Genomic DNA, 25729 nt, shown 5'->3' with positions numbered 1-25729 from the left:
CCCTTTTGTTGATTTATTCCTCCCTTCGCCCTGTTCCCCCCCGCCCCCAGCTGCCCGGCTTGGGCTGCAGCTGCACTGTAGCCACCACCAATATGGCGCCCCCCCCCCCGTAGTGACGCATTAAAGATGGCGGACGAGACGCCGCACTCAAGATGTCTGCGGCGAAGCCCCGCCCCCCTCGCCCGTCAAGATGGCGGCGCGCCGGTACTGGAAGCGATGCCGGAAGCGCGGCGGCGCAGACGGAAGGGGCCGCGCAGGAAGCGGCTGCCGGGGTTAACCCTCCCCCTGCGGCCACAATAACAGGACGGCGCTGAGGGGCAGGTAAGGAGCCGCGGGGCTGGCGGGGGCGCTGAGCCGGCGGGGATCGCGGGGCCTATCGCCTCCATCCTCTCCGGGGCGGCGGCGCCGCCGTTCCCGGGTGACAGGCCCTGGGGAAGGGCCGGCTCCTCGCCCTCCTGCGGCGGGGGGAGCCCCGAGGGGCCCTTCTGCTCTGCCCACCTGGCTGAGGGGGTGGCGGGGCTGGGGCTGGCGGCGGGGAGGAGGGCTCTGGGCAAACCTGCTTCTGTGTCGCTTATACAAACGAGAAGAAACCTGGTCTTGTTGTTTTTTTTTCCTTCTCCCCATAAGGAAACGCCCCTCTTAAATTGACCCTTGCCAGGTGTTCGAGCTGTTCTCCCCGCATTTTTCTCTATATCGGTCATTCCTGCAGGTTCTCCCCTTGCCTTTTTAAGCTCCTTAAGCTCTTTAAGTGGAGTCGTTATACGTCGAGCTGTCGTTTCGTGCAAAGACTCTTGTGAATTAATTAGTTTCGCTCTCCCCAGCTCATTTTGTCGGTGTCACAAAATATCTGAAGGGATTGCTTTTGGAAAAGGGGGTCAGCTTCCTAATGTAGAATGAGATGTCAAAGCTGCTTAAAAATAGTGTCAGGAGGAGCCTGTGTTTTGCAGAAACTGCTGCCTCATAAGAGGCTAGGTCATTCTTTTTCCCTATGACTTAATGGCAGGAGCCAAACCAAAACTCAGAGGGCAGGTCATTCTCCTTGCATTTAAATCTTACTGGGTTCTTAAAGACTTTTTATATCAGTCTGTTTGTTAATATCTCTCTTTTCTCTTGCCTTACGTTGCAGTCCTTTTAACCTGTCCTTTAAATACTGCTGTGTTGTACTCCACTGTGTGTTTGCATCAATCTAGAATTTATTTACGTGGTAAAAAATTTGCCTTCTGCTCACATTGAATGATCAGGTGACATTCATTGGGAATCCATATAATACTTGTTTTCATTGGAATCCAATCATAAAATCACAGAATGGCTTGTGTCAAAAGGGATCTCAAGGGCCATCTAACTCCACCCTCCTGTCATGGGCAGGGACACCTCCCAGCACACCACACGGCTCAAGGCCCCATCCAGTCTCATCTCGAACACCTCCAGGGATGGGGCATCCACAGCTTTCTTGGGCACCTTTTTTGGGGCCTCACCACCCTCATCAAGAATTTCTTCCTAGTGTCTGATCTAAATCTACCCTCTTCCAATTTAAAGCCATTCCCCCTCATACTATCACTACATGCCCTATGTGTGTGAGTTGGAACTTATATGAAGTAGAGAACATTCAATGAAGTACAACAGAGTTGTAATGCACTATCACAAACATGCTAAATATTTCCAGTGTGCTCCAAAAAGAGGGATGGTATGCATACAGGCAACAAACTTGCTGTCTTTAGACAGCCATTCCAAAAGAGCAGAGAGATGCTTCATGCTGTTCACTGGCAGAAGGTGCTAATTTAGTTATTTTAGTGTCACTATTTTAAATAAGATTAATTATGACAGCATACATTTGTTAATTTGTGTGAAAAAATGTGTGAAAGCACATGTTTTTCAATAATTAGATCGCAGTGAAGCTATCAATATTTCAAATTTTGTCCCAGCATGTAAATCACTTGTGTTGGGGAAGGCAAAATTTTTCTTTTGAAATAATTTGTTTTTCTTGTCAGTTGCCATTACATAATGTGAAGCAAACACTATGTTATATTTACATCACAGTGAATGTTGTAACAGATGCATCTCTGACAAGTTTTCTAAAAGCTGTCTTTTTCTAAGGTTGTTTCTCCTTTTCCACTGGATTTTGGTATTCAACCTGTTAAACAGGTTTACTGAGGTTATGATGCTTTACCCTACTTACCAGAAAGCATTTCTTGATGAAACAGCAGTAGTGAAGACATTTCTCATGCCATTCATCTGCACGAGTTGTTAACTCAGTTGTTCACTCAGTTGTTCTGATGTTAACACTTAGTCCATATTTATTTTAGTCATTTAGTTTATTTGTTACTTCTTGTAATCAATTTGTATGTTTTTAAATGAAACATCTATTACTGCTCTTTTGGTCCTTCTGTGCCTGTGTATGTACTGCAGGAACGTTGTAGACCTGAACATACTAATTCAGTAAAGGAAAAGAGGAGAGAATATCCTGCACGTTGCTGCTGAGGCAAGATGTTTCAGTTTTTCTAGGGTTTCAACTAAGCAACCCAGATGTTTCATTTGGTGTTCTAATGTCTAAGAAGAGCTAGTTTGAGGACCTTTAATAAGGTGTTTTGGGGGAATGATGAGTTTTCTAAAAGGAAAATTACGCATTTTTCTGCGTAATTGTCAAGTTATACCTGAGACCTCTTGTATTAGGCAGAGTATAGCTTGTTGCAAGAATTTTTCTATCCCTCAGTGAACTCAGTTCAGCTGTACTGGAGGTTGTCTTTTAATGGCAGAATTTGCTGTGTTTTTTCAGTAAGTGAAGTTTAACTGGTGTGTCCTCCTCTACTCTCTGTCCCTTTTCTCTTTCAGTTGCACTGAATTTGCATAACATTGTGAACATTTCCTTTAATCAGAAATCGTTGTAAATATGGGTCCCCGGCGGAAAAGTGTGAAACCATGCTCAGTGGACAGGGAAGGCTCTGACTCTACCAAAGCTGATGAGCCAAAAGATTACATGAACCAATTTTCTCATGAAGTGCTTTGCCACATCTTTAGGTGAGCACCCTGTCAGAAGTCAATTTATTGTTCATTGTTATATTGTTTTCTGTTTTTTCCCAATCTTATCTGCATTGATGCTTGTGTCACATACTATTTGGAAAATGTACCATGATGGATAAAAACTCTGTAAAAAGGAAACTAAAATGTTTTTTCAGTCTCAGAATTCATTTGGATACTTCAAAAATTAATGTATGTGAATGTGATGAATTGGAGAGCTAAAAGAAATAAAGAAGTGACTTAATTCTGTTCACCAGTGCGTGTTAACAAATGTTTAAATATTGATGCCAGTGCAGAAATGTATCTCAGCTATTACATAGCTGAGGTTCATGTTTTCAAATCATTGCAACTGCTTCATAGTGTCTGGAAGGGAAGTTGGATGAGTGGATGATCTTCCCTACAGCACACAGTCCTTCCCCCAGAATGTTCCTTCATGCCTATTATATTCAAAACATAATTTTGTACAAGTTCTTTAATATCTCTCGAAAATGTTTGCAAACTGAGCGAGCTAGTGAGTACTAGAGAATTAAAGTATCTTTAATTAAACCATGTATTGTGGCAGATGGCTTGGTTGGCAGTATTTATTAGAGATGTAAAGCACCTTTCCATTTTGATACAATGTTTGTACCTTAAACATACTCTATGCAGTGTCAGAAATTGCCAAGTCATTCTGCTTAGCAAAATTTCACAGTTAGAGTACGATCTGAAAATTCTGTTTCAATTAATGTTTTTAGGCTTTAGACATATTTGAATTTGTGTAGTAATACTTTACTTTGGAAAAAGTCAATAAGGATCCACCTTTTGATAAATCAGAGGGGTGTTTTTTCCTCTCCCAAAGGTACCTTCCCTTGCAGGATATCATGTGCATGGAATGCCTGTCCCGGAAGTTGAAGGAAGCAGTCACTCTTTATCTGCGAGTAGTGAAGGTTGTGGATCTGTGTGCAGGTCGTTGGTGGGAATACATGCCCACTGGTGAGTAATGCACTCACTTAAGATGTGGCTTTAAAGTGATATGCTGTACTGGTATTTAAAATGACACACACGGTAAATTTTCAAAAGCAGAGAAAGGAATTGGATGTTTAATTCCTTCTGACTTTCGTGAGATTTGGGTGGCTTCCTTGACTGTGTGGTTGGGGAAACTTGTCTGTGTGTATTGGGTATTACTGTAGCAGAAACGGGGATTCTCTGTAGCAATCTGTAAATACAATCTGTGTTTGTCTGATTATTGTAAGGGAGTTAATCCAAGGGTTAATCCAAGAAGAGGCTGTTTGCATGCAGGCAGCAAAAAATACAATGGAATGAGAGAGCAACTCATCTGCCAACACTTAATGTAAGAATAAATAAGTTTTGATGTCACACCTCAAGCCATCTTCAGATCAATAGATAAAATGGGCAACCTAGGTCAACCCTGTGAGTATTAGGATTTCTGTTGGATTTAAATTACACTTCTGGGATTTGTTGGGGGAGAAAGCTGAAATGAGTGAATTCTAGAAGTCAGAGATTCTGCAAAGCTAGGTTTGTTAGGGCTGATTTCAGGCAGATAGCTAGACCTGACCTAAGATAGATATACGTACAGGTAACTTACTAGTCTAAAATTCTTTTAATGTGTTGTCATATGGTAAACATAATCTTTTGCTCTGAGGAGCTGTCTTATTTCTTTGAGAATTGTGAGCTGTGAATAGCGATGAAGTGCAGGTAACTGACCCAGCTGGGCATTTCTGAGCCATGTAGTTGATAAATGGAATTCCAGGGAAAATATAGACACAAAGCCTGACGGTTTGCAGAAATACTTCATCTGAGAAGGGAGAAACTGTAGTTAACCCTGTAGCCATGGAACTCCGCTGAAGGAAACCTATAGCAAGCCTGAAAAATTCAATGCAGAAGAATATGTAGTTCATGATTTCTATAATCTGGAAGTAGGAGACAAGCTATTACTTCACTGAGTAAATCTTTCAACATTGTAGAATTTATACTGCTATACAAAGAGGACAAAGTATTTGGCTTTCCCTTTGCAACTAAGTGTCTGCTGTCACTCAAATACCAAATCTGTTGTTGTCATCTTAGGTTTCACTGATTCCAGTTTCCTAACGCTGCTGAGGAAGATGCCAGACATTGAACAGCTTTATGGTCTTCATCCCAGGTATCTTGAAAGACGCAGAGTCCGTGGCCATGAAGCTTTCAGTATTCCTGGAGTTTTAGAGGCTTTGCAGGCCTGTCCAAATCTGCTGGTGAGTGGTTAGTCTCAAGAGAGAAGCTCCTTCAGCAGCTGAGGTGATGCGTATTAACAGAGCAGAAGTCATCTGGTAGGGATTCATTGTTTACAGGGCTTCGTGTTCAGATCTGGCTGTACAGAGTAGCAGTTAATTGTGACCATATCTGCAAATGTGCAGCTCATTTGCAAATGACTGCTATTTTTAGTTGCACAAGTGGGAACCACAGGTGCTCTTAAGTCCAGAAATGAATTAAAAATGATCCCTCTGCTTGTAAAAGAAAGATAAGTCTTGCTACAAATTTAAAGTCTAATAACACATTGCATTACGTGTAAGGTCTTATTTAGAAGTTTACGTGGTTAAGAGGATATTGTTGCTTAAACTGGTGTTAGAGCATTTGGTTTTGCTTCCTTTTGTCCAGGGTGTTGAAACCTCTCATTTAGAGCTGGTGGAAGCTATTTGGACATACATGCCACAAGTTCATATTTTAGGGAAGTTTCGTAATCGTAATGGTGCTTTTCCAATTCCTCCGGAGAACAAGCTGAAAATTCCCGTAGGAGCTAAAATCCAGACTTTGCACTTAGTAGGTAAGTATTTATTGATGAAGTAGTTGGCTTCAACACAGATTAATTTAAAGACTGTGGAACTCTGCTATCTTGTGATTCTCTTTAAGAGAGGGAATTTGGCACATGGCGTTTTTGAAATACTAGTTGCTGTGAATGTGTGATAGCAGGTCCAAAGGGCAAATTCTAAAAACAGTGCTGACAAACTGAGGTGAAGAACTTGTGTTTAAACTGTTTTCAGTTCTCACGTGCCACATAGCAAAGAAAATACTTCCTTTTTAAAGCCAGAATGTTAATCCAAAGACATGTATACTACAGTTTAAAGATTGTTTGAAATGTTTATTTTGTTTATGTATTTTTAGGCGTGAATGTCCCCGAGATTCCTTGTATCCCAATGCTGAGGCACCTTTATTTGAAGTGGGTGAGACTCACCAAACCACAGCCTTTTAAAGATTTCCTTTGTATCAGCTTACGCACTTTTGTCATGAGGAACTGTGCCGGTAAGAGGAATCCACATATAGAGAGGATGTTTTAGTATGTAGGAAATCTACTAATTCTATTAAAGCTGCAGGGGCATCAACTGTAAATAGAGATCGTGGAATACAAGATTCTAAAAACAGTCATCATTTTATTCGTTCTGTTGGATAGAAATTGTATCCCTCTCCTGTACATTATTTGGTGGGATGCAGTTCTATTGACTTCTTGATCTAGATATGTTGCCATTTTTTAATTATTTAATGTGATATGTTCAATATTTTTAACTAAACAACCTTCATCTCTATTGGTTCGTTCTATATAGGACCCACAAATTCTTTGAAGTATGTTCCCCTAGTAACAGGCCTGGCTTCTGCTAGAAATTTGGAGCATTTAGAGCTGGTTCGTGTTCCATTTCTTGGAGGACTTATCCAGCATGTGGTAGAAGATAGCTGGAGATCAGGTATGAAGTTTCTTATCCCTCATACTTCAAACAAACAAATAAATAAAAATATTAGCAAATACTGGAGGCGTGTAAAGTGTAGCTTTCTTATCTGTATCATATCCTTTTTTGATTGTTATTTTAAAGGTATCAACTTTGGAACTACATTTTGGTGTTAAATATAGTTCTGTATTGAGTACCATTTTGATATTTTGATCAATTAACTATTGAATGATAAACTAACCTTCCAGCTCTATTTGTTGGTGAGTAGAACTAGGAGCATTGGAGGGAAGTTGGATGCAAGTACGTAGTTTATCGATTTGCTAAAAAAGTTGTGTTTTCTTGACTTACTTGCCAAGACAACACAGGAGGAATAATGTGCAAGGGTTAAAGTGATCTGTGATTGAAGTGAAAGAATGGTTTTTTTGTTTGTCAGGTGGTTTTAGGAATTTGCACACTATAGTTCTGGGAGCTTGCAAGAATGCACTTGAAGTGGATCTTGGCTACCTCATCATAACTGCTGCGCGAAGGTATGGGCCATTAGAGCTTTCGTTCCCTGTTCTCCTTTTTCAAAATGAATATCTTAGCAATGAAGTCTAAGAACGTAAAGAAGCAGAACAACCTTCAAAAACTTAAGGAGTAAACATTTAAACTTGATATAACAGGAGTATTCTGTGGTTAAAATAACTGAAGTTATGTCTGCTTCTGAATTGTTTTGCATCATAAGCCACCTTCTTAGACCTGTATCTGAAAAGTGTGGTGCTGTTAGTCTCACAACTCTTATATTGCTATGGAACTGCCAAATACTACCATGAAGACACGAATAGCCACTTACTCCTGCCATTGTTGCAAGAGTATTTTTATTTTATTACTGGGAGGGAGGGGATCCTGTTGAGTGGTTTCTATGGCAATTGTATTTTAGCATGCCTTTTAATAGGAGCAATTCTTAATTGTGTTCAGGTTGCATGAAGTGCGGATCCAGCCTTCCTTGACCAAAGATGGTGTTTTTTCTGCTTTGAAGATGGCTGAACTGGAATTTCCACAGTTTGAAACTCTCCATCTAGGATACGTTGATGAGTTTTTACTACAGTGTATGACATTTTTATATACGTAAATTATTTGACAAATATAAGGATTATATAAGTTTATGTGTTTTTTAATCACTTTTAGAAAATGATTGAAAGGATGTTGATGTACCCATATTGAGGCTGCTGATCTCATGTAGCCAAATATACTTCTTTTCACTTCCTGAAACTCTTTAACTGAAATTGGGGGAAGTCTCAGCTTTATTGAACTGAAGTAATAATCTCATCCATTTTGCCAAATTGGACCAAAAAAGGGAGTTAGAAAATCATGCTATAAGAGTTTCTGAAATTTACCGTGTTTGCTACTATCTTTTTCTTAGGTAAAATGTCGAATGGAGACTTGGTGAAGTACGGCTTGGCTGATGTGGTTGAAAATCCGGGAATTATTACAGATATTGGTATGAAAGCTGTAAATGAAGTTTTTTCTTGCATCAAGTATCTCGTCATTTACAATTGCCCACATCTACATAACCCAAATAATTGGATCACAGGTATTGCACACCTCTGAAACTTTAGGCATGTTATATGAATAGCTGTGATATTAAACCAGAATATTTCTGCTTATAGTGTTGCTCGTTCTATTTCTTAGTAAGTGCAGTAGTTGATGTGGGATGTCCCATGGCAGGGAGGTTGGAACTATGTGATCTTTAAGGTCTCTTCCAACCCGAACTGTTCTATGAGTCTGTGATGCATGGTTTGGAATCATAATGATGCTGGTAACAGAATGAAGACACAGAAGATTCCCGCTTTCAGGTCTGGAAAGGGTATAATGAAAAATAAGTGAGATAGAATTCCTTCAGGAAATGTGTCTCTTCTCTTCCGTAGATCATTCAAGGTGGACCCGACTGGTTGACCTCACCCTGGTGCGATGCCATGCGATTAAGCTAGATTCTTTTAGTCAGTTCATTGAGTTATTGCCAAGCTTAGAATTTATTTCTCTTGACCAGATGTTCCGTGAACCTCCTAAGGTGAGTTTTTCAGGGAATGGTTTTGCTTTTTATTGTTGCCAGCTCATGGAAAAACATTGTGAGCTCCAGCTGCTATACATTCTTTTAAAACCTGTAATTAATTAAACAGCTTGGTAAATAAATTACTTTAGTTTGTAGTTGCTATTATCATGTTGTGTTTGGGAGAATTATGCTGTTTCTGCAGATGGGTGAAGTGGCAAGGTGTGATCTTGTAAGAATATGACCAGGATATAAGATCCACACTGATTCTATGTTTCTGTTGATGTCTCTGCTGCTACTTCATTTTGCTTCTGCTTTTTCTATGATTTTTTTCAGGCTTAGGGATCTATTTACAGTGCTCTGGGTTTTTTATGATCTTGTACTGGGTGAAGTGGGGGTACTGCTCCCCTGTGCTTTCAAAGCTTAAGAATTTTATTTATTCATGTTGTCCCCTCTCACACTGTAACACAAATCTTTGTAACAGCTGTTGTAACAAAATGAAAACTGCCTGGGTACAGAGCTGCTTTCTTTGATCATTAATTATGTCTTGAGGCTACCGTGTTCTTGGAAGACTATGTAATCTGCTATTTGTATTGATGTAATATGATCTCATAGCAAATTAAATACAATTCAACTAAGTGAGATTATATGCTTTGTAGAATTCCCTTTCATCAGGAGTTTAACAGAGGAGTGTAAGTTTTCTGTGTTGCCAGACTTAAGGTGGACCTCTGTAGCATGTAACATAAGGAAGTACCGGGGGCAGTTTCCCTGTTCTTCACCTGCGTATTGTTCTGCTGCCCCAGATACTGCTGACAGAATGCTTTTTCCGTTGACAGTAGGATACGTTGTCAAGATAATGTGTCTGTTTTCAATTCTTAATAGGTGTTCTTTGTTTTTAGGGTTGTGCTCGTGTGGGCCTGAGTGCAGGCACAGGAATTGGTGTCTCATCTGCCCTGGTCAGCAATCAGAACTCTAACAATGACAACGACAACAATAATAACCACCAGAATAACAATAATCCAAACATCCATCACAACAATCACCAACACCCCAATGACCAGAACGAGGAGAATGAGCTGCGTCAAGATGGTCAAGCTGAAGAGCAGCAGATTGCAGCAGAGGGTAATTTGATCTTTGTGAACCTTTGTAGGGAGTGGTTTTATTTGCATTGCCACTTACGTGGGGTTCTAGAGAAGATCAGAATATACGTTGTAAGCTTGTTGCTCTTTCAGTTTCTGGTATGTAACTTCTTTAATCTTTTCTGAGGGCTGTCTGCACATCTCCAGTATCTTTGTGATAAAAGCAATCTTCGTATTGTTTCTAAGAGCTCTTACAAATACATTACCATTCAATGATTTATATCAGTACAGATCTGTTAGCAATGTTGAGTTTCAGTGTGATACTTGTTTGTGGAAGCATGAAGTGTTTTCTAGGCCCCTCTGGTCGGGTACAGCACCGTGTCAGATGGTGTATTTTTAAACTTTCCCAGCAAAGGCAGAATTCATTGGAGCAAACTACTGTAAAACCTGGTTATGCTGCTTACTACAGTAGAACAAGACTTTTGAGGAGGAGGAGAAAATTTGGGAGAATTAAACCCCAAAAGTCAGGCTGAGGCCTTGGCTAAAGAGATGTAGAAGAAAATTGGAAAGACTGTGCAACCTTAAGACTTGCTGAAGGAATAGAGACAGACTGTTACTCATTTCTTGATGCTTCCCTGACTCTCTGTGGATGTGATTGAATTCCTCCTATGCTTATGGTCTCTGTGCCTTCTGTTCTCTTGACCTTATTTTAATCTTTTCAGCGCTGAATGAGATGGAGGAGGTGGCACAGGAGGAAGGGGTGGCTGCTGGGCAGGGCCAGAATGACTTTCCAGCTAACAGCCAGGCTGTTGTTCCTATGGAGGTTGATGAAGAGCAAGCAGGTAACTAGTTTTGGAAAGAAATTACCTTCTATTATCCCCTTCTTGAGGGATTAAATGTTTTGGGGTTTTTTTTCAGCTGTATTGTCTGGTGGAATAATGATGCTAGCACAGCTTACTGCTGTGAAGAAATGTGTTCTATTTTAGAGTCTGTTTTACAGTCCTCAGGTTTCTTTTGCATATGGAATAAAATACCTTGATCTTAAAGCTTTACTTTTAAGTATAATGAAAGTGCTGAGTATAATGAAAGACGTGGAAGGCCTGAATGAGCTTGTTATGTTCCAGTGTTGGTGTCAACAGCCTTAATTTATTCACTGTAGCATGTGGATTCTTTTTTGCTTTTTTTTTCAAGCCAGAACAACTTGTTCCAGTGTTAATTAATTAAAGTGACATCAGTAGTGGCACACAATAGTGACGTAAGGCAGTCTTGATTTCTTTTATAGATGCTATTTGCTGGACAACATAATTTTCTACTAAATATGCCAGCAACATGAAGTAACATGCATGTGTGCCGGATCTGTTCCCTTTGCAAGATAAATGCTGAAGAGGTTATTTAAATTTATGTTCATTTCTTGTGTTATTCAAAGGCAGATATGTCATTATGATTGGCTAATGCCTCTGGTTAGTAGCCATGAGAGGTGACTAACAAAGCATATTTATACTAAAGCTTGATAATTCATGCTTCTCCTTCCCACTTCTACTGGTGGGATTGAGAAGGATAATTGCAGGTGTTCTGACTGACAATTCTGTCTGTGGTAGAGATTTCAGGGACTGCTTATGATACATTGTTATGCGGTTACTTGTGCTATTGTGGAACGACCTTCAAGCTGTTCTGAGAAACAGCACAGAAAAATCTGTGTTTTGTCTTATATTGTGACTCTTCTTCCAAACTAGAGTGCTTTAGTGCTGAAAGGCGGTGTTTTGCTCTTCTCTTATTTGGGTTTTAATGAGGGAGCTACAGAACGCATGGCTAAACTGAGCCAAATTAATCTCTTGTCTTTTTTTCAAGCAGTTCTAAAAGTTCTTCAGCCCTTTAACACATGCTTGGCTTATTTTCCCATGAATTATTGGCATTATTCTACTGTTTCCAGGACCTAGTGGCATTCAGCCTGTTGTAAAAGCAGCACCTGTTACTGTCCATGATTCAGACAGTGAGGATGAGGAAGAAAATCTGGGGACTTCAAGAGCCTGCATCTCTAACAGCACTGCACAGAATTACTCAGATGGAGAAGAGAAAATCAGAGATCAAGTGGAATCTAGAGAACCTTCAGGTGTGGAATAGATAGGTTCCTGTGCACTGTTAGGCAAAATTTATTCTTAAGTTCAGTCTTTGCATCTTATTCAGATTGATTTCTAGCTTTGTAACAGACATGCTTGTTTGTTTGCCCTCTGCTCCTTCCTTCTTGTTATAAATCTGGGATGGAGGCGTAAGTATACATCTCTCTCAGCTCCAATCACATAGTTGCTGTACAAACACAGAAATAGTGGTGCTTCACCGCTTTGCGTGTAGAAACCTACAGTTCTTCTTTTAGATTTCCAACTGCAGAGAATTTATCATGTCTGTGAAGCCAAATTTGCAGCTTCGTTGTCTGCCAGAGCATTGCTTCTGAAACAAAATGTGATCATTGAGGCAAATGCTTGAGAGTTTTAGCCATCTTTTGGTTCCCAGGGGCCCTGTGGAAGTGTCCTGAAGGGGACACTATACTTTGGGAGCTGTGGAGGTTAGTTAGAATTCTCAGTGCTGTCATCTTCACTTCTGAATCATGCTTAGTATTACCGTGTGTCTATATATGTTGTTATTAGTAGTAGTATATGTATATTATTATGACTCATTCAATGAGTGAGAGGCCTAGAACTTTATGGTAATACGGCAACTCTAGGAAGACATAGAAAAGGACATTTCCTGCGTCTTGAGTTTACAGGTGTAAGCTGTGCATCTTTGGCACCAGGTCTGAGTCCTTGTTCTGATGCTGTGTGACGTACAGCCTCTCCAGCAGTAGGGATAACATGCTATTTCCTGTAGCTTATATTCGAAGTGGTGTCATACGTATGCAGTAAAGGAGGAAGTTGAAGTTGAATTGTGATCTATAAGTAATTGACAGATGAAGTACATACAGTATTAGACCCTAATGAATGTTTACCTAGACAATTAACATAAAAATCTCGTGTTGTAAAGGACTGAGAAATGTCCCTGTCTAGTACTGGTTAAATTTCTGCAAAGCCTGGGACATGTCAAAGCTGTAATGGATCCAAGTACCTTCCTACTGTAACCAGAGTACTCCCTACACATCAGCCCCTCAGTCATTTTACTACATTTCAACAAGACTGGTAGTTTCAGCTTGGAAATCCGCAGGGTGCTGTGCTTACAGCATAGTTGTCATTTCTGGTTTGAGAGTTGAAATAACCTGTGTTTAGAGAAGACTATTTGCGTTAACTTTTGCAGTGCCAATAATGTTTTCCTGGGCTTGGATACTAGTTAGATAATTAGCTGAGGGGATTAAGACAGTAGATAGTAAGTTCCAGTTGTGATTTGCACACTATTCGCTGTGGCTTTTTATTCATTTGTAAAGTGAGACTAGTGTTACCTGTTGACACCACTTTCCATACCCAGGAGGGGGAGCTCAGGATTGCTATTGAAAGCAGAAACTTTAGACCTATCTATGTTACTATTTAATTGCTCAGATTTATTCCTCAGAATTATGAAAACAAGCCTATTATCAGTATGGGGTTTGTATTTTTGTGCTTTGGCCTTTTTGACCAGTTAGCTGCTTTGTGAAAATTTTAGCCTCTCTGGCAAATATGTATCTCATTTACAGACAAATATCCCACCATGTTACTACATAAATAGCTGCAAGACATTACAGAGATTCAGCAACAGCTAGAAATGTTGTTAATTCTCATAATATGTGAATAGCAGTCTCAACAAAGTAGCACTTGTTGTTTATTTAAACTACATATTAGTTTATCTCATTGCTCTTTTTTACTTAACTCTTACAGTGAGCGGTAAAGGCAAGACACCACTACGGAAGAGATGTAGTGCCAGCCAAGGGGGCCAGATAAAGCGATTCCATACCGAGGAAAGCAGCTGTGAAAAAGGTTGTCAAGTAACAAGTGAGCAAATTAAAGCAGACATGAAAGCAGCAAGTGACATGCCCGAAAGGAACAAAAGCAAAGATTCTTACCCAGGTTGCAGTAATGCTACAGGATCGACAGGAACATCCAGCTCCTGTAGTGCTGCTTCTCCTAGCCCTGACTGTGCACAGACAGCTAATAGCCGCTCTGCTGGCACCAGTCCAGCAGCTGGAGATGAATCCAGGCAGTGTGTCTGCTCAACTTGTAAAAGTGAAGGCTCCAGTGAGAGGGAGACCGAAGAGAGCTCTGTTTGTTCCAGGTGTTCCTGCTACAATCAACAGGACGCGCAACAGAGGACTAGTGGGTGTTGTGATGGGGATTGCCCATCTACAAGTGGATCCTGCAGAAATGGACCAAACAGCACTGGGTCAGATTTTGCACTTAGGACTCTGCCAAACTGTGGGCCACCAAGGGAGGCGAGTGATGAGAGGACTAGTGGGCGAGTCTCTGGGCCTGTCAGTGAGGAGAGCACAGGCTCCCAGCTGAGGAGCTGTGAGGTGGAGTCTAAGGAAGAGTATCCTCGACGACCGCTAACAAGAGCTAGAAGCAAGCTATCCCATGTCCCTCTGGTGTCAGAGTCAGGTATGACCTAAATGCATATGTTAATTTCTGAGTAAACTGTGCTGGCATGAGACAGTATTGAATACAGCAACACCCCCAGATAATACTGAAGTTAAACATGGTATTTATTTGTTAATAATTTAAAACTAAATGGTTTGTTAAAGGGACAAAACATGGATGGAATAGGAATGGTTGACTTCACTGCCATAGCTAGGTAAAACAACAGATCTCTCTGAAAAAGTGCCAGTGACTTGTTTCTCCATGCGAGTGTTTCTGTATGTGTTATCCGTACATACTGAACAGTGTTTGATTTACTCATTTGAAAACCAAATGCAACTTCTTTTGACAGCTTCTCTCTTCCTGTGAAGGCTGTTATTCATTGAAACATAAGACTGTCTCTCCCATTAAAATTCTCCCTTTAAAAGGAAGAAGACAGCAGGTACGCTCAGATCTTAGCAAGAAGGCAAAAGTTAATGACTGATACTTTAGCAAACAATAAAGCAAGCCATAATTATAATTGAGCCAAGGGAAGCTTGTGCACCTGCATATCGGATTCTGCCTCCAAGTGCATAAGGCATGGTGGTCAAACTTGTTGAAAGTTGTTTTTTTCTTAAATAGATCCATGCTTCACATCATGTAAAAAAAACCCCAAAACAATAAAATAAAAACAAAATCCTGAAGTACTGGAATGAAGCCTGAAACGTTGGGAGATAAGAATAAATGTGAAAGAGGAACTTGCTGTTTCTTCCACATATACTTGATTTCCAAAATAATCATCTTAGCCTGGCATAGCGCACTTTATAGTTACCTCACATATCCAGCATTCTTTGTTGAGAATATCTGGCAAGTGAAATGAAACTGAAAAATGAAATGTCAGTTACAGAACTGTATGCATTGGCGGTAGGAAAGAGTGGTAGCAAATTTGTATCTGTTAACATGGAATGATTCAAACAGTACGTCTTAGTGGCTTTCCAGTTTATCTTAATGTTCCAAAGTGCTAACTAAACCTAAATCGCCTAGGATATTGTTCTGTGGCTAGATGCATCTCATATGCAAGCAATGATCTTGCTATTCAATTTAAAATGTCTGTTTTCTACCTTGCACCATTATGACTCGTAATTAGTCTGGAGAAATCAAAAGAAAATATTTTTGCTCTATCCTTATTGATTATCAAAACATGAAGTGAAGTCAGATCTAAGTATTAAATTAGGGTACTTTTCTCAAAGTATCTCTTCTTCCATGTTTCAGTAGTTAGTCAGGAAAAATATCTGTTCTGCTCATGGAGAAAAACGTCTCAGTCTTTCCTATTTTTAGTCTACACAAGTTAAAACTGCTTTCCCAGCTCTGTAGTTACGCATATGTCTTTATGCACCGATTTTCCTCTTTGAAACATTTGATATTAGCTGATGCTTGAAGCAGAATGAGACTTGATGTGTCATTTTGATCTTTCAAATCCGTTTAATGCATAGGACAGTGAGGTTGCTTCTGTCTGGCTGTTACAGTGCTTTTTCTTCACTAGAATAAGATATACAGCTCATTGGAGTATAACCTGGAAGCGCTTTGTTACAGAGTTGGAAATGTTTTTCCGTAAATAGTCTCAAAGTGTGCTTTCAATATGACTGCCATTATTCTAGCATGAATGACATTGTGGTTTTCAGCTTCTGTAACAAACCTATGGCTGATAGTAGAAGTAATTTTTTCTTCTGTTAAATTATTTACTCACATGAAACAGTGGAACAGGTCATATATTACTACTACTAGTAATAAATGGGGGGTTTAAAACTTGTTTTAGTTTGCATTTGTAGTGAAGCAAGCCATCCTCAATTTAAAATGCATGTTATGTTAAACCTTCGGTAAAGATTTTTTGGCTTTGGGCTGCACCTTGAACAATTCAACACAAAATTGGAAAGTTTTTCGTATGATATAGCTAGGAAGTATTTTGGTATTTGTAGATACTCTAGGAACGGTCAAAAAATTCCCTGGGGATAATGAATCATGAGTGCCACAAATTGAGTACCTATTACATCTTTCAGCCTGTGGATCCCCTAAAGTAGTACCCTAAATTATGGCCCACTGGGTGTCACATGTTAATAGTTTACAGGTATTGGTGGAATTGGATGATGTTAAGTAGATATTTATTTAGCTGATATTTATTTAATGTTAATGGTAGGATAGCATGGAGTAGGTCATATGTAGTCTCTTTCTTCTGTCTTGATTGTCAATCTTTGTGAACGTGCCATCTGTTTTAACAAAAACATCAAAGGAACCTTAATTTTAGTAAAATAATTTCTCATTTAGATCTGTTAATCACAGGAAATTATTTTTAGCGTGGGTATCTATCATTATTTCTTTTCAAAGCTTCATCTTTTAAATCAAGCGAGAATTTAATGTCACTTGTGCATGAAATGAAGTAAGAAGCAGCTTGGGAACATCAGAGTATTTTATACCTGGACATCCTCTGCAGTCTTAGGAAAACCTTAGTGACAGTTATCAAGAGCAGACTATTGAGTAGTTAAAGATTATTTCTACTATTTAAAACATAAAACTATTTTGGTTCTTCTGTTTGTTAAGAATGTTGTCTTTGGTGCAGAGAACCAAGTGTAACATAACAATTCATCTTCTTTTCTTTTCTTGGCTTTGCATCTTTCTATGATGTTGAATTTGTAGGCTCAGCATTCCTGTGTTTTCCTCTATGATGAGCCCTTATGTAAGAAATATATGTTCTTATTGGACATTTTAAGCTAGGGAATGCCTCTATTGTTCTCCTGAAGTATAAGCAGAGGAAAGATTTTTCTTTTTTTTTTGTTTCCAGAGGTGGCCAAGCCAAAGGCGCGGCAAACCACAAAGCGAAAAAGGACAGCTGACAAGTCCACCAGTACGAGTGACCCGGTTATTGAAGATGATCATGTTCAAGTAAGGTCTTTTTCCTCACCTGCTACGTGTTTTTCAGCTAGGAATGCTCATGAACAATGATGGAATTATACAAACTGCTCTTCCCTATAGAGCCAGATGAGTTACAACTGATGGTTGCTGCTGTCTTTGTTCTTAACCATATAGAAGAAACGTTAGGTGCAGTAATACTCTAACTCTGAGAAGAGCAGAGTATAAGCGAAGGCTGAACTTGAAGCTTGTCAAATGCTCATGGCTACAGTGCTGCATGAAGTCCTGCCTTCCCATGGTGTCCTTCTTGAGGTACAGGGAAAAAATTTATTCCCTGTCATTTATTTTTGAAACAACAGCATAGGCTACTGCTGTGAAAAGGAATATGGGATGCATAATTATCTCTGGACATAGCAACTTAGCTGTTACTTTGCAGGCTAGAGGTTCTTTTAATACGTAAATAACACGAGTTAATTCTTCTGCAGTGAGGATCGCTTGTGGAAGGAGAAATCGCAAGGTCTGACTACAGTATTTGGGCTGTTTACCCAAAGCTCATATTTTAGCTGAGCATGAGATTGCTTCAGAGGGTAATTCTGAACAGCTAACTTAAGCTTCTCTTCTGAGTTCTGCTGCAGAGGAAGCTGCCTGCGTTTATTTTACCCTCTCTGTCCAGTGAAGAACTTAGCCTCACTAATGTAAGATAGCTTTTGTGAATGTGACCAGCAATATTTTGCTGGTTACTAGGATGCATTACAGTTTTTCTGATTAGTGTAAAATATATTTTTGAGTATGTGATTTTTCTTCCTAAAATATGCCGGTTTGAAAGAACTGTATTGTATTTTTTTTAACTATCTGTGGTTACAAGAAACAGCTGAAATTGCTGCAACTGAAAGAACACATTGCAGAATGTTTTTTTTTCTCTTTACACGTGTTTATCTTCTTTTAAAAGAGCTCAGTTTAGTCTTCTTTGTTATTCTTCTGCTTCATCCTTGGGCTGCTAAATTTTGCTAGAATCTTTGTTGATAAAACTTCAATAAGTTCAACTAAAAAAAAACTAAAATGATCCTTTCTTATTTCTTTTTCCCCTATGCTTCTGCTATTGGAAATGTATCTGCTTATGTGTTTCTTGTGCTTGATGCATGTTTTATATTTGTAATGCTGATAATGGGCACAGAGGATTAAATAAGTTTTATATATATATATATCTTCATCCCTCTATCCGAGTGAGGTTTTCCTCTGAGATAGCACTGGTAAAACACATTGGCATAGGAAGTTCAAACCATAATTCTCTGCAATATCTTCTTTCTGTGTTTGAACCAGAGTTACTCTCCAGAATTGCCATTTTTGTCATTGTGGTTCAAAATTAGAAACTGAATAGTAGAGACTCTGAAGTTTTTGAGAGATGTTGCTTAGATTTTCTGACTAAACTGTGCCTTCTGATAGGACTTCTCTTTTAATCTTGTGAAGTTATTCTTTCGTGATGCTGCTGATGAATGGGAAGTCTTTTTTTTCTCATTGCCATCAGCAGCCCAGTCATCTGAAATACCTGATGTTAACAGAAGCTGTATTATATTAGTTAGTACCCAATTAATATTATTCTGTATCTGGCAGTATATTTTAAAATTCAGTTTATTTTTCCTTTGTTTTTACCCTGCCATAGATTATTTCTTCTTTTTTTTTTTTAATTTTCACCAGGTACTGACTTTGAAATCCAAAAACCTTGTTGGAATCACCTTGACCAATTGTGGAATAACAGATTTGGTACTGAAAGACTGCCCCAAAATGATGTTCATACATGGTATGTTGTTCATGTCATGCATGCCTCCTCCGTTTGCTATTATTAGAATTTTCTAATAGAATTAAAGTCAATCCCCTACTTGTTTTGTATTCATCAGCTGCTTTGCCACAAGTCAGAATAATGCTTAGAACACCAGATACTACTGCATCTTAACGTGAATGCCTCTTTCCTTATCCTCATCACAGGTTTAATAAAGATTAATATCTAAAAGTGAATGGATGAAATTATATGAAGGTGAGAAAGTGATTGAAGAGTGATAATAGAACAATAGGAAGTTGTTGAAATTAGTTTCAAAGTGCCTGGGCTTTTCTCTCGTTTATTCCATAGGTTGTTTATCTGACATGATACTTCCCTCCTTGACATGATAAAAATATTTTATAAATTATAGCATTTACGCTGCAGTTGATTCACATGCCAGGGTGTGTGAGTAGTCCTGTATTGAAGGATTGGGTCATTTATTATTTTTGCAACCTCAACAATAAATAACGTGTTTTCTTGTGAAATGAGGTATCTGCTTAGCAGAGAATGGAGAAAATATTTTTTATTTATTCCAGAATACATGTTAGAACATACATTAATTTTTAACTAAGTTTTGATAACTCAAGCAGGGTTACTATGAAGAAATAGTGCAGTTTCACGATACTCTGATTGTATTTTATCTGATTTTGAAGTCAGTGGTTTTTAATTGTGGAAGTCCACAGACCACTTCAGGAGGCTTTGTGAAAGGAAGCAAAGGTAAAGAAAGGTTATTGTTAGATTAGATTTGACATAGTCTTTTAAGAGGACTTTTATTAGAAGTTAAATGTTGGATCATGACGTGGAAGAAGTAAACACCAAGCATATTTCTTCGGTATGGCTAAGTTGCCAACTGTCCAAGCTGCTTCAGTAATTGTCTGTTATTTACATTACTTGTTTACTGTCTCAGCTTTGAAAATCTCTGACAGAAACCTCCTAAGGTCTTTTCAGTGTTGTATTTCTTCTCTTTTAATAATTTTGTTTGCTAATTTATAGCTACAAGGTGCCGCGTATTGAAACACTTAAAAGTAGAAAATGCACCAGTGGTCAATCGGTTTGACTACGCCCAGTGCAAGAAGTTAAACATGGATCAGATTTTGGATCAGATTCTCAGAATGCCACCAGAAAGAAACCGGATCATTTATCTTCGCCCAATGCAGCAGGTACAAAACCAACTTTCATTTAATCATGGACAGAGCTGAAGTTCTTCCTGTGTTCTTTCACTATTCTTGGCTTCACGTGTTTTTCAATTAATGCAGGAAATGTAAATACTACAATAACAACTCTGAGAAAGTTGTTTTTTAAAGCTTTATCTTATCACGGCCTTCATTGCTAAATGTGGAACTTGGATGATACTGGATTTTAACACTTAGTGTTACCATCTTTGATATTCATTGCACTAGAAAATATTGTAAAATATGATGCACTGAATTCATTCCAAACTGAAATAAATAACTAAGAGAACCTATGTGCCGCAAAGTCAGCTTGTTGTTTTGTATAAGCAGAAGCATGACATGAGCATCTGAAATCCTCAACATGTCTTATCAGATTTAGTAACAGCAGCTAGAGTTTTAAATACTACTTTGCTGAAAGCTGCATCCTCTTTTGATGCTCAACAGTGTTGCAAGACAGTTGTGGTACTGGGAGCCACCATTTCCTACCTCAGATTATGTGTAGGATTTGTAAGCACTGACACTCAGTGACTTATTGAGGTCATTTCACAAGTAAATAAGAGAGCTTAATTTAAGATTCAGAATGTTTTTCTGACTCTATCACTCTAACCGAATCATTGTGTATCATATTGTGATGCTGCTTCTCTCATGCAAAGTAATGCTTTTCCTAGTTTGGTTTGCCTGACTAACAAGAGAAGGCTGACTTCATAGAAAAGCCAGCTTTTCTTTGAAACCAGTTCTCTTTCTTTGGCTCCTAGAGGGCAGCGGTCAGACTATTAGAAAAAGAATTCCACAAAACCAACCCCTTCTCCTAAGCCAGAGACAAATTCTGAAAAAAGTGAATGTAATCTAGACTGTTATTTAATTTTATGAAAGTTTACTTACATATCAAAGTTGCAAAACACATCAGAAAATATGCATTTCCCATCAAATTCCACTACTGAAGAAGATTCGCTCACAAATATACACTAGGAAAGTTTTACTCTGCTTAATCATGTGTTCAATTATGTATCCTGTTGAAATTTCTGTTCACTAGGCATGTCTCCTCAGAATCTAGAGGATTTGGTAGATGTCTGCTCTTGACTCTAAAATTACATAACTCTATTTCTTATGTTTACAAGTCTTTGTTTGCTGCCTTTCACAGGTTGATACGTTGACTCTTGAGCAAAAGGTATTTAGCGGCCCTTATCCGTACCACATTTGTATAATTCATGAATTCAGTAACCCACCTAATGTCCGCAATAAGGTGCGCGTTCGGAGCTGGATGGACACAATAGCAAATATCAACCAGTGAGTACTTGCCCTTTGGTAACTTTACAGAAAAGGTATTCAGTCAGCAGCCACAGCTTCAGTCAAGCTCTAGACTTGCTGCATTGTCTGCTGAATTAAAAAGAAAGTTTGTTGACTGACTTGCAAAGGTTGAATCCAAGATGGTGCGATGTAGAATGTCAGTGACAAGATGCGTCTAAGACAAGATGTAGATTAAATAAACCTAACTATATGACAAATATTGTAGAATTTTCCAGTTCTATTCCATCCAGCAGTAACGCTGTTGAACATTGAAGTAGTCAGGATGGCTGAGGAATATCTTCGGATCTGAAAATAAGTTTATTTTTTCATGAATCATAGAATAACCAGGTTGGAAGAGACCCACCGGATCATCAAGTCCAACCATTCCTATCAAACACTAAACCATGCCCCTTAGCACCTCGTCCACCCGTGCCTTAAACACCTCCAGGGAAGGTGACTCAACCCCCTCCCTGGGCAGCCTGTTCCAGTGCCCAATGACCCTTTCTGTGAGGAATTTTTTCCTAATGTCCAGCCTAAACCTCCCCTGGCGGAGCTTGAGGCCATTTCCTCTTGTCCTGTCCCCCGTCACTTGGGAGAAGAGGCCAGCACCCTCCTCTCTACAACCTCCTTTCAGGTAGTTGTAGAGGGCAATGAGGTCTCCCCTCAGCCTCCTCTTCTCCAGGCTAAACAACCCCAGCTCTCTCAGCTGCTCCTCGTGAGACCTGTTCTCCAGCCCCCTCACCAGCTTTGTTGCTCTTCTCTGGACTCGCTCCAGAGCCTCAACATCCTTCTTGTGGTGAGGGGCCCAGAACTGAACACAGGATTCGAGGAGCGGTCTCACCAGTGCCGAGTCCAGAGGGAGAATAACCTCCCTGGACCTGCTGGTCACGCCGTTTCTGATCCAAGCCAAGATGCCGTTGGCCTTCTTGGCCACCTGGGCACGCTGCTGGCTCATGTTCAGTTGCTGTCAACCAACACCCCCAGGTCCCTCTCCTCCAGGCAGCTTTCTAGACAGACTTCTCCTAGTCTGTAGCTGCACAGGGTTGTTGTGCCCCAAGTGCAGGACCCGGCATTTGGCCTTGTTAAACCTCATGCTATTGGACTCAGCCCAGCGGTCCAGCCTGTTCAGATCCCTTTGCAGAGCTTCCCTACCCTCCAGCAGATCAACACTTCCACCCAGCTTAGTGTCGTCTGCAAACTTGCTAAGGGTGCACTCGATGCCTTCATCCAGGTTATTGATAAAGACATTGAACAGGGCTGGACCCAGCCCTGAGCCCTGGGGAACCCCACTTGTCACTGGCCTCCAGCTGGATTTCACACCATTTCCCACCACTCTCTGGGCCCGGCCATCCAACCAGTTTTCCACCCAGGAGAGTGTGCGCCTGTCCAGGCCAGAGGTGACAGTTTCTCAAGCAGAATGCTGAGGCTTTACTGAAGTCCAGGAAGACCACATCCACAGCCTTTCCCTCATCCAGCAGCCAAGTCACTTTGTCATGAAAGAGTAAGAGTGATTTACTCCAAGAAGTAACACTAGTTAATACGGTAGATGTTGTGCAATCATTATCTGCTCCTTACTGAGGGACAAAAATTCCCAGCAACAGAGAGTTGTATGCAGTGGCTCTTATCCAGCTGTGTTAAACTGGTAGAACAAATTTACTTTTGAAGTTTTATTTATTTGCAGCTATGTTGGATTGTTCCTTACAGATAGAAAGCTGTGCTTAAAAGGTAGCTTAATTGATTTCTCGTCTAAATGGTACATATTCCCTGTGGTTACTCTCAGAAGCAGAGGGGTTGCATACGGAGTTTGTGTTAGGGTTTTGGAGGAGTGTTTCTATGGATTCAGCTCATTAAAGGAAAGGTTGTGTGATAGGATTTCCCATTTTTTTTTTTATTCCTCTCACCTTCACGTTTCCTCACACTACTGGCTGTAATCTCCTCCTCCTTCTCTCTAGAGAACTTATTAAATATGAGTTCTTCCCTGAAGCCACGCGAACTGAAGAAGACCTGAAGAAATACACTAAGTACCCTTGGGGACGAGATATTTACACTCTAGAAGGTGAGTGTTTATATAGAGCTGAAAGCTGATGCTCAGTCTCTTGCTAATATAAGTAACTTTGCATCAAGTTACAAGAAACATGAATAATAATTTTGTGAGGGAGAGGAGGACCTTTGGCACAGAGTAGGGGAATTGAAGTGGGGAGGTGTTTTTCCTGCAGAAGAGCGACCAATCTATGTGGTGTCAGTGAAATTTACTTAAGGAAGATTGCTGATGCTGCTCGGGTGGCATTGTCCTCTTTGTAGCCTCATCCTGTCTGTCTTCTAGGCATTGTGGATGGCGCCCCTTACTCCATGATTACTGACTTCCCGTGGTTGAGATCACTGAGAACAGCAGAACCAAACAGCTATGCTAGATATGACTTTGAGGATGATGAAAGAAGTGAGTAATATTTTTTTTGTTGCGTTCAAGAACTTCAACTTGTTGCTTGGTTGCAAGCTGGCAGGACATTCCTTTATTTTTCAGTTTTCTACATCTTATCATATTTTTAGAAGACTATCAGTAAAGGCTTGTGGCAGTGTCTGGAACAGGGATGACATGGGTTGAGGTTTGGGATAGATATGCCTCTTTCTATTTAGGAGCTTGTCAAATTGTGAAATTTTATAGCAGGCAGTTCCTAGGGCTCACTTAAGATCCTCACATGGTAGCAGGAAAAATGTTCTGCTACTTAATTAGGAAAATCTTGGGATCTCCTTCATTGGAGGTATTTTTAAGTTATGTCATTTTGGATATTCTTATCTTGCTCCACTGGAAGAGGATGAAGCTCTAGAGGATGAAGCAGAAAAAATTTTTTTCCTCTGATTTTGTTTTTTTTTATTTTATTTGGAACAGATTAATAGACTCAATGCTTCTGGTTCAGTATGCAGCCTGAATTATAAAAAATTGATGTGTGTTTAATTTAAACAAATAATTAGATAAACATGATGTGAAAGCCGTAAAAAATAACTGCTGCTTTATCCTGAATTGCTCTTGTTTATAAAACATTTAAGTAATCACTGAAATGGATAATCTGAAAACACATCGGGTGAGTATCAGAGGGAAGGCTTTGTTGTGCACTGGGATTCTCTTCACTCGCAGACACATGGACTGTGTGTGCATTAAATGAGCATTGGAACTGTCAAAAGGTTTTAAGTATGAGGAAGGAAGAATACTTTTTCTGCTTGAATAATATTCCTAAAATATGATTGCTCAGTGGAAGGTTTTTCTGTTTACTTTGTTTTCCAAGACTGTCTCATTTAATGCAAAATGGATCCGCTTGTGAATTCCTTTATAGGAACGATTCTAGTTTTTATTCTTATTTGCTTTCTACAGCTACTATTTATGCACCCCGGAGGAAGGGACAGTTGTCTGCAGACATCTGTATGGAAACAATAGGAGAAGAGATCTCTGAGCTGCGCCAGATGAAGAAAGGTGTATTCCAGCGTGTGGTGGCTATCTTCATTCATTACTGTGATGTCAACGGTGAACCGGTAGAGGATGATTACATTTGAGTGGATGCCCTCCCTGACCTGTCATCCCTTCCTAAATTCTGATTGGCACTGCCAGCCAAGAAAGCAGGTGGATTCTTCCTGAATGCAAAGCATTTTCTTGAAACACACATTTTGCAGTTGCTCTCACACAGTTTGGAAAAGAGTATGTAGTAAATGTATAATGAAAAGTAAAAATTGTATACTAAGATATGTACATAGAGGAAACAAAAGAAAATCTTCCTAATACTGAGACTTTATTTCATATGTTTATACAATTTAATTTAAATTCCATTGTAATGAAGGTCAATAATTAGAAACAGGGAATAATATTTTAATTTTTCAGCCCATGCAATTCCTAGCAGTATTTTTTTTCTTATAAACAAAATCCCATTTGCTATGTTCAAAAGAGTCATCAGAGTCTCTTTTAATCTGTGCCTTTTTCTTCAGCATCTAAGAGTCCAGTCTGAGTAAAGCTGTTGAGCACAATCTTTGTGTCTTGTGTGCATTTTTCAAAGAGAGAGGGTGGTTCTACAGCTGGTGCAAAGAAGGCCAAAGGCAGAAAAAAAGTAGCAAAGTTGGTGATCTGTGGAAGTTTTTAGAGTTCATTAAAAACATTGTTTGGGAAAGAAAGAACTCCATGTTTAGCACCTTGGAGACGGATTATATGTTCTAATTTTCTAAGTATTTTGTACCATTAGATTT

The 25729-nt window shown here is 39.5% G+C and overlaps 1 protein-coding gene across 4 annotated transcripts; it reads left to right on the top strand.

The window, feature by feature from the left end:
- Positions 1–197: 197 nt before the first annotated feature.
- Positions 198–25513, top strand: FBXO38 (F-box protein 38). Of its 4 annotated transcripts, none has more exons than XM_069868956.1 (22): positions 198–321; positions 2874–3015; positions 3854–3987; positions 5080–5243; positions 5647–5812; positions 6151–6288; positions 6588–6725; positions 7141–7234; positions 7665–7795; positions 8110–8280; positions 8615–8757; positions 9636–9858; positions 10538–10657; positions 11746–11925; positions 13652–14368; positions 17160–17260; positions 18923–19025; positions 20037–20203; positions 21357–21502; positions 23455–23558; positions 23826–23939; positions 24870–25513. In XM_069868956.1, the coding sequence occupies exons 2-22, from the start codon at positions 2888–2890 to the stop codon at positions 25046–25048; spliced, it is 3561 nt and encodes a 1186-aa protein (XP_069725057.1). In that variant the 5' UTR covers positions 198–321; positions 2874–2887; the 3' UTR covers positions 25049–25513. The 4 variants fall into 4 exon arrangements, with proteins under 4 accessions (XP_069725057.1, XP_069725058.1, XP_069725059.1 ...); XM_069868957.1 differs by having other exon boundaries at positions 211–321; positions 2830–3015; XM_069868958.1 differs by lacking the exon at positions 198–321 and having other exon boundaries at positions 2878–3015; positions 5156–5243.
- The last annotated feature ends 216 nt before the right edge of the window (positions 25514–25729 follow it).

The sequence above is a fragment of the Phaenicophaeus curvirostris genome, chromosome 15 (genome assembly GCF_032191515.1).
Source record: "Phaenicophaeus curvirostris isolate KB17595 chromosome 15, BPBGC_Pcur_1.0, whole genome shotgun sequence".
Classification (NCBI taxonomy): Eukaryota; Metazoa; Chordata; class Aves; order Cuculiformes; family Cuculidae; genus Phaenicophaeus; species Phaenicophaeus curvirostris.
Note: the sequence above shows the minus strand (reverse complement) of the source record. Positions and strands in the feature narration are given on the sequence as shown.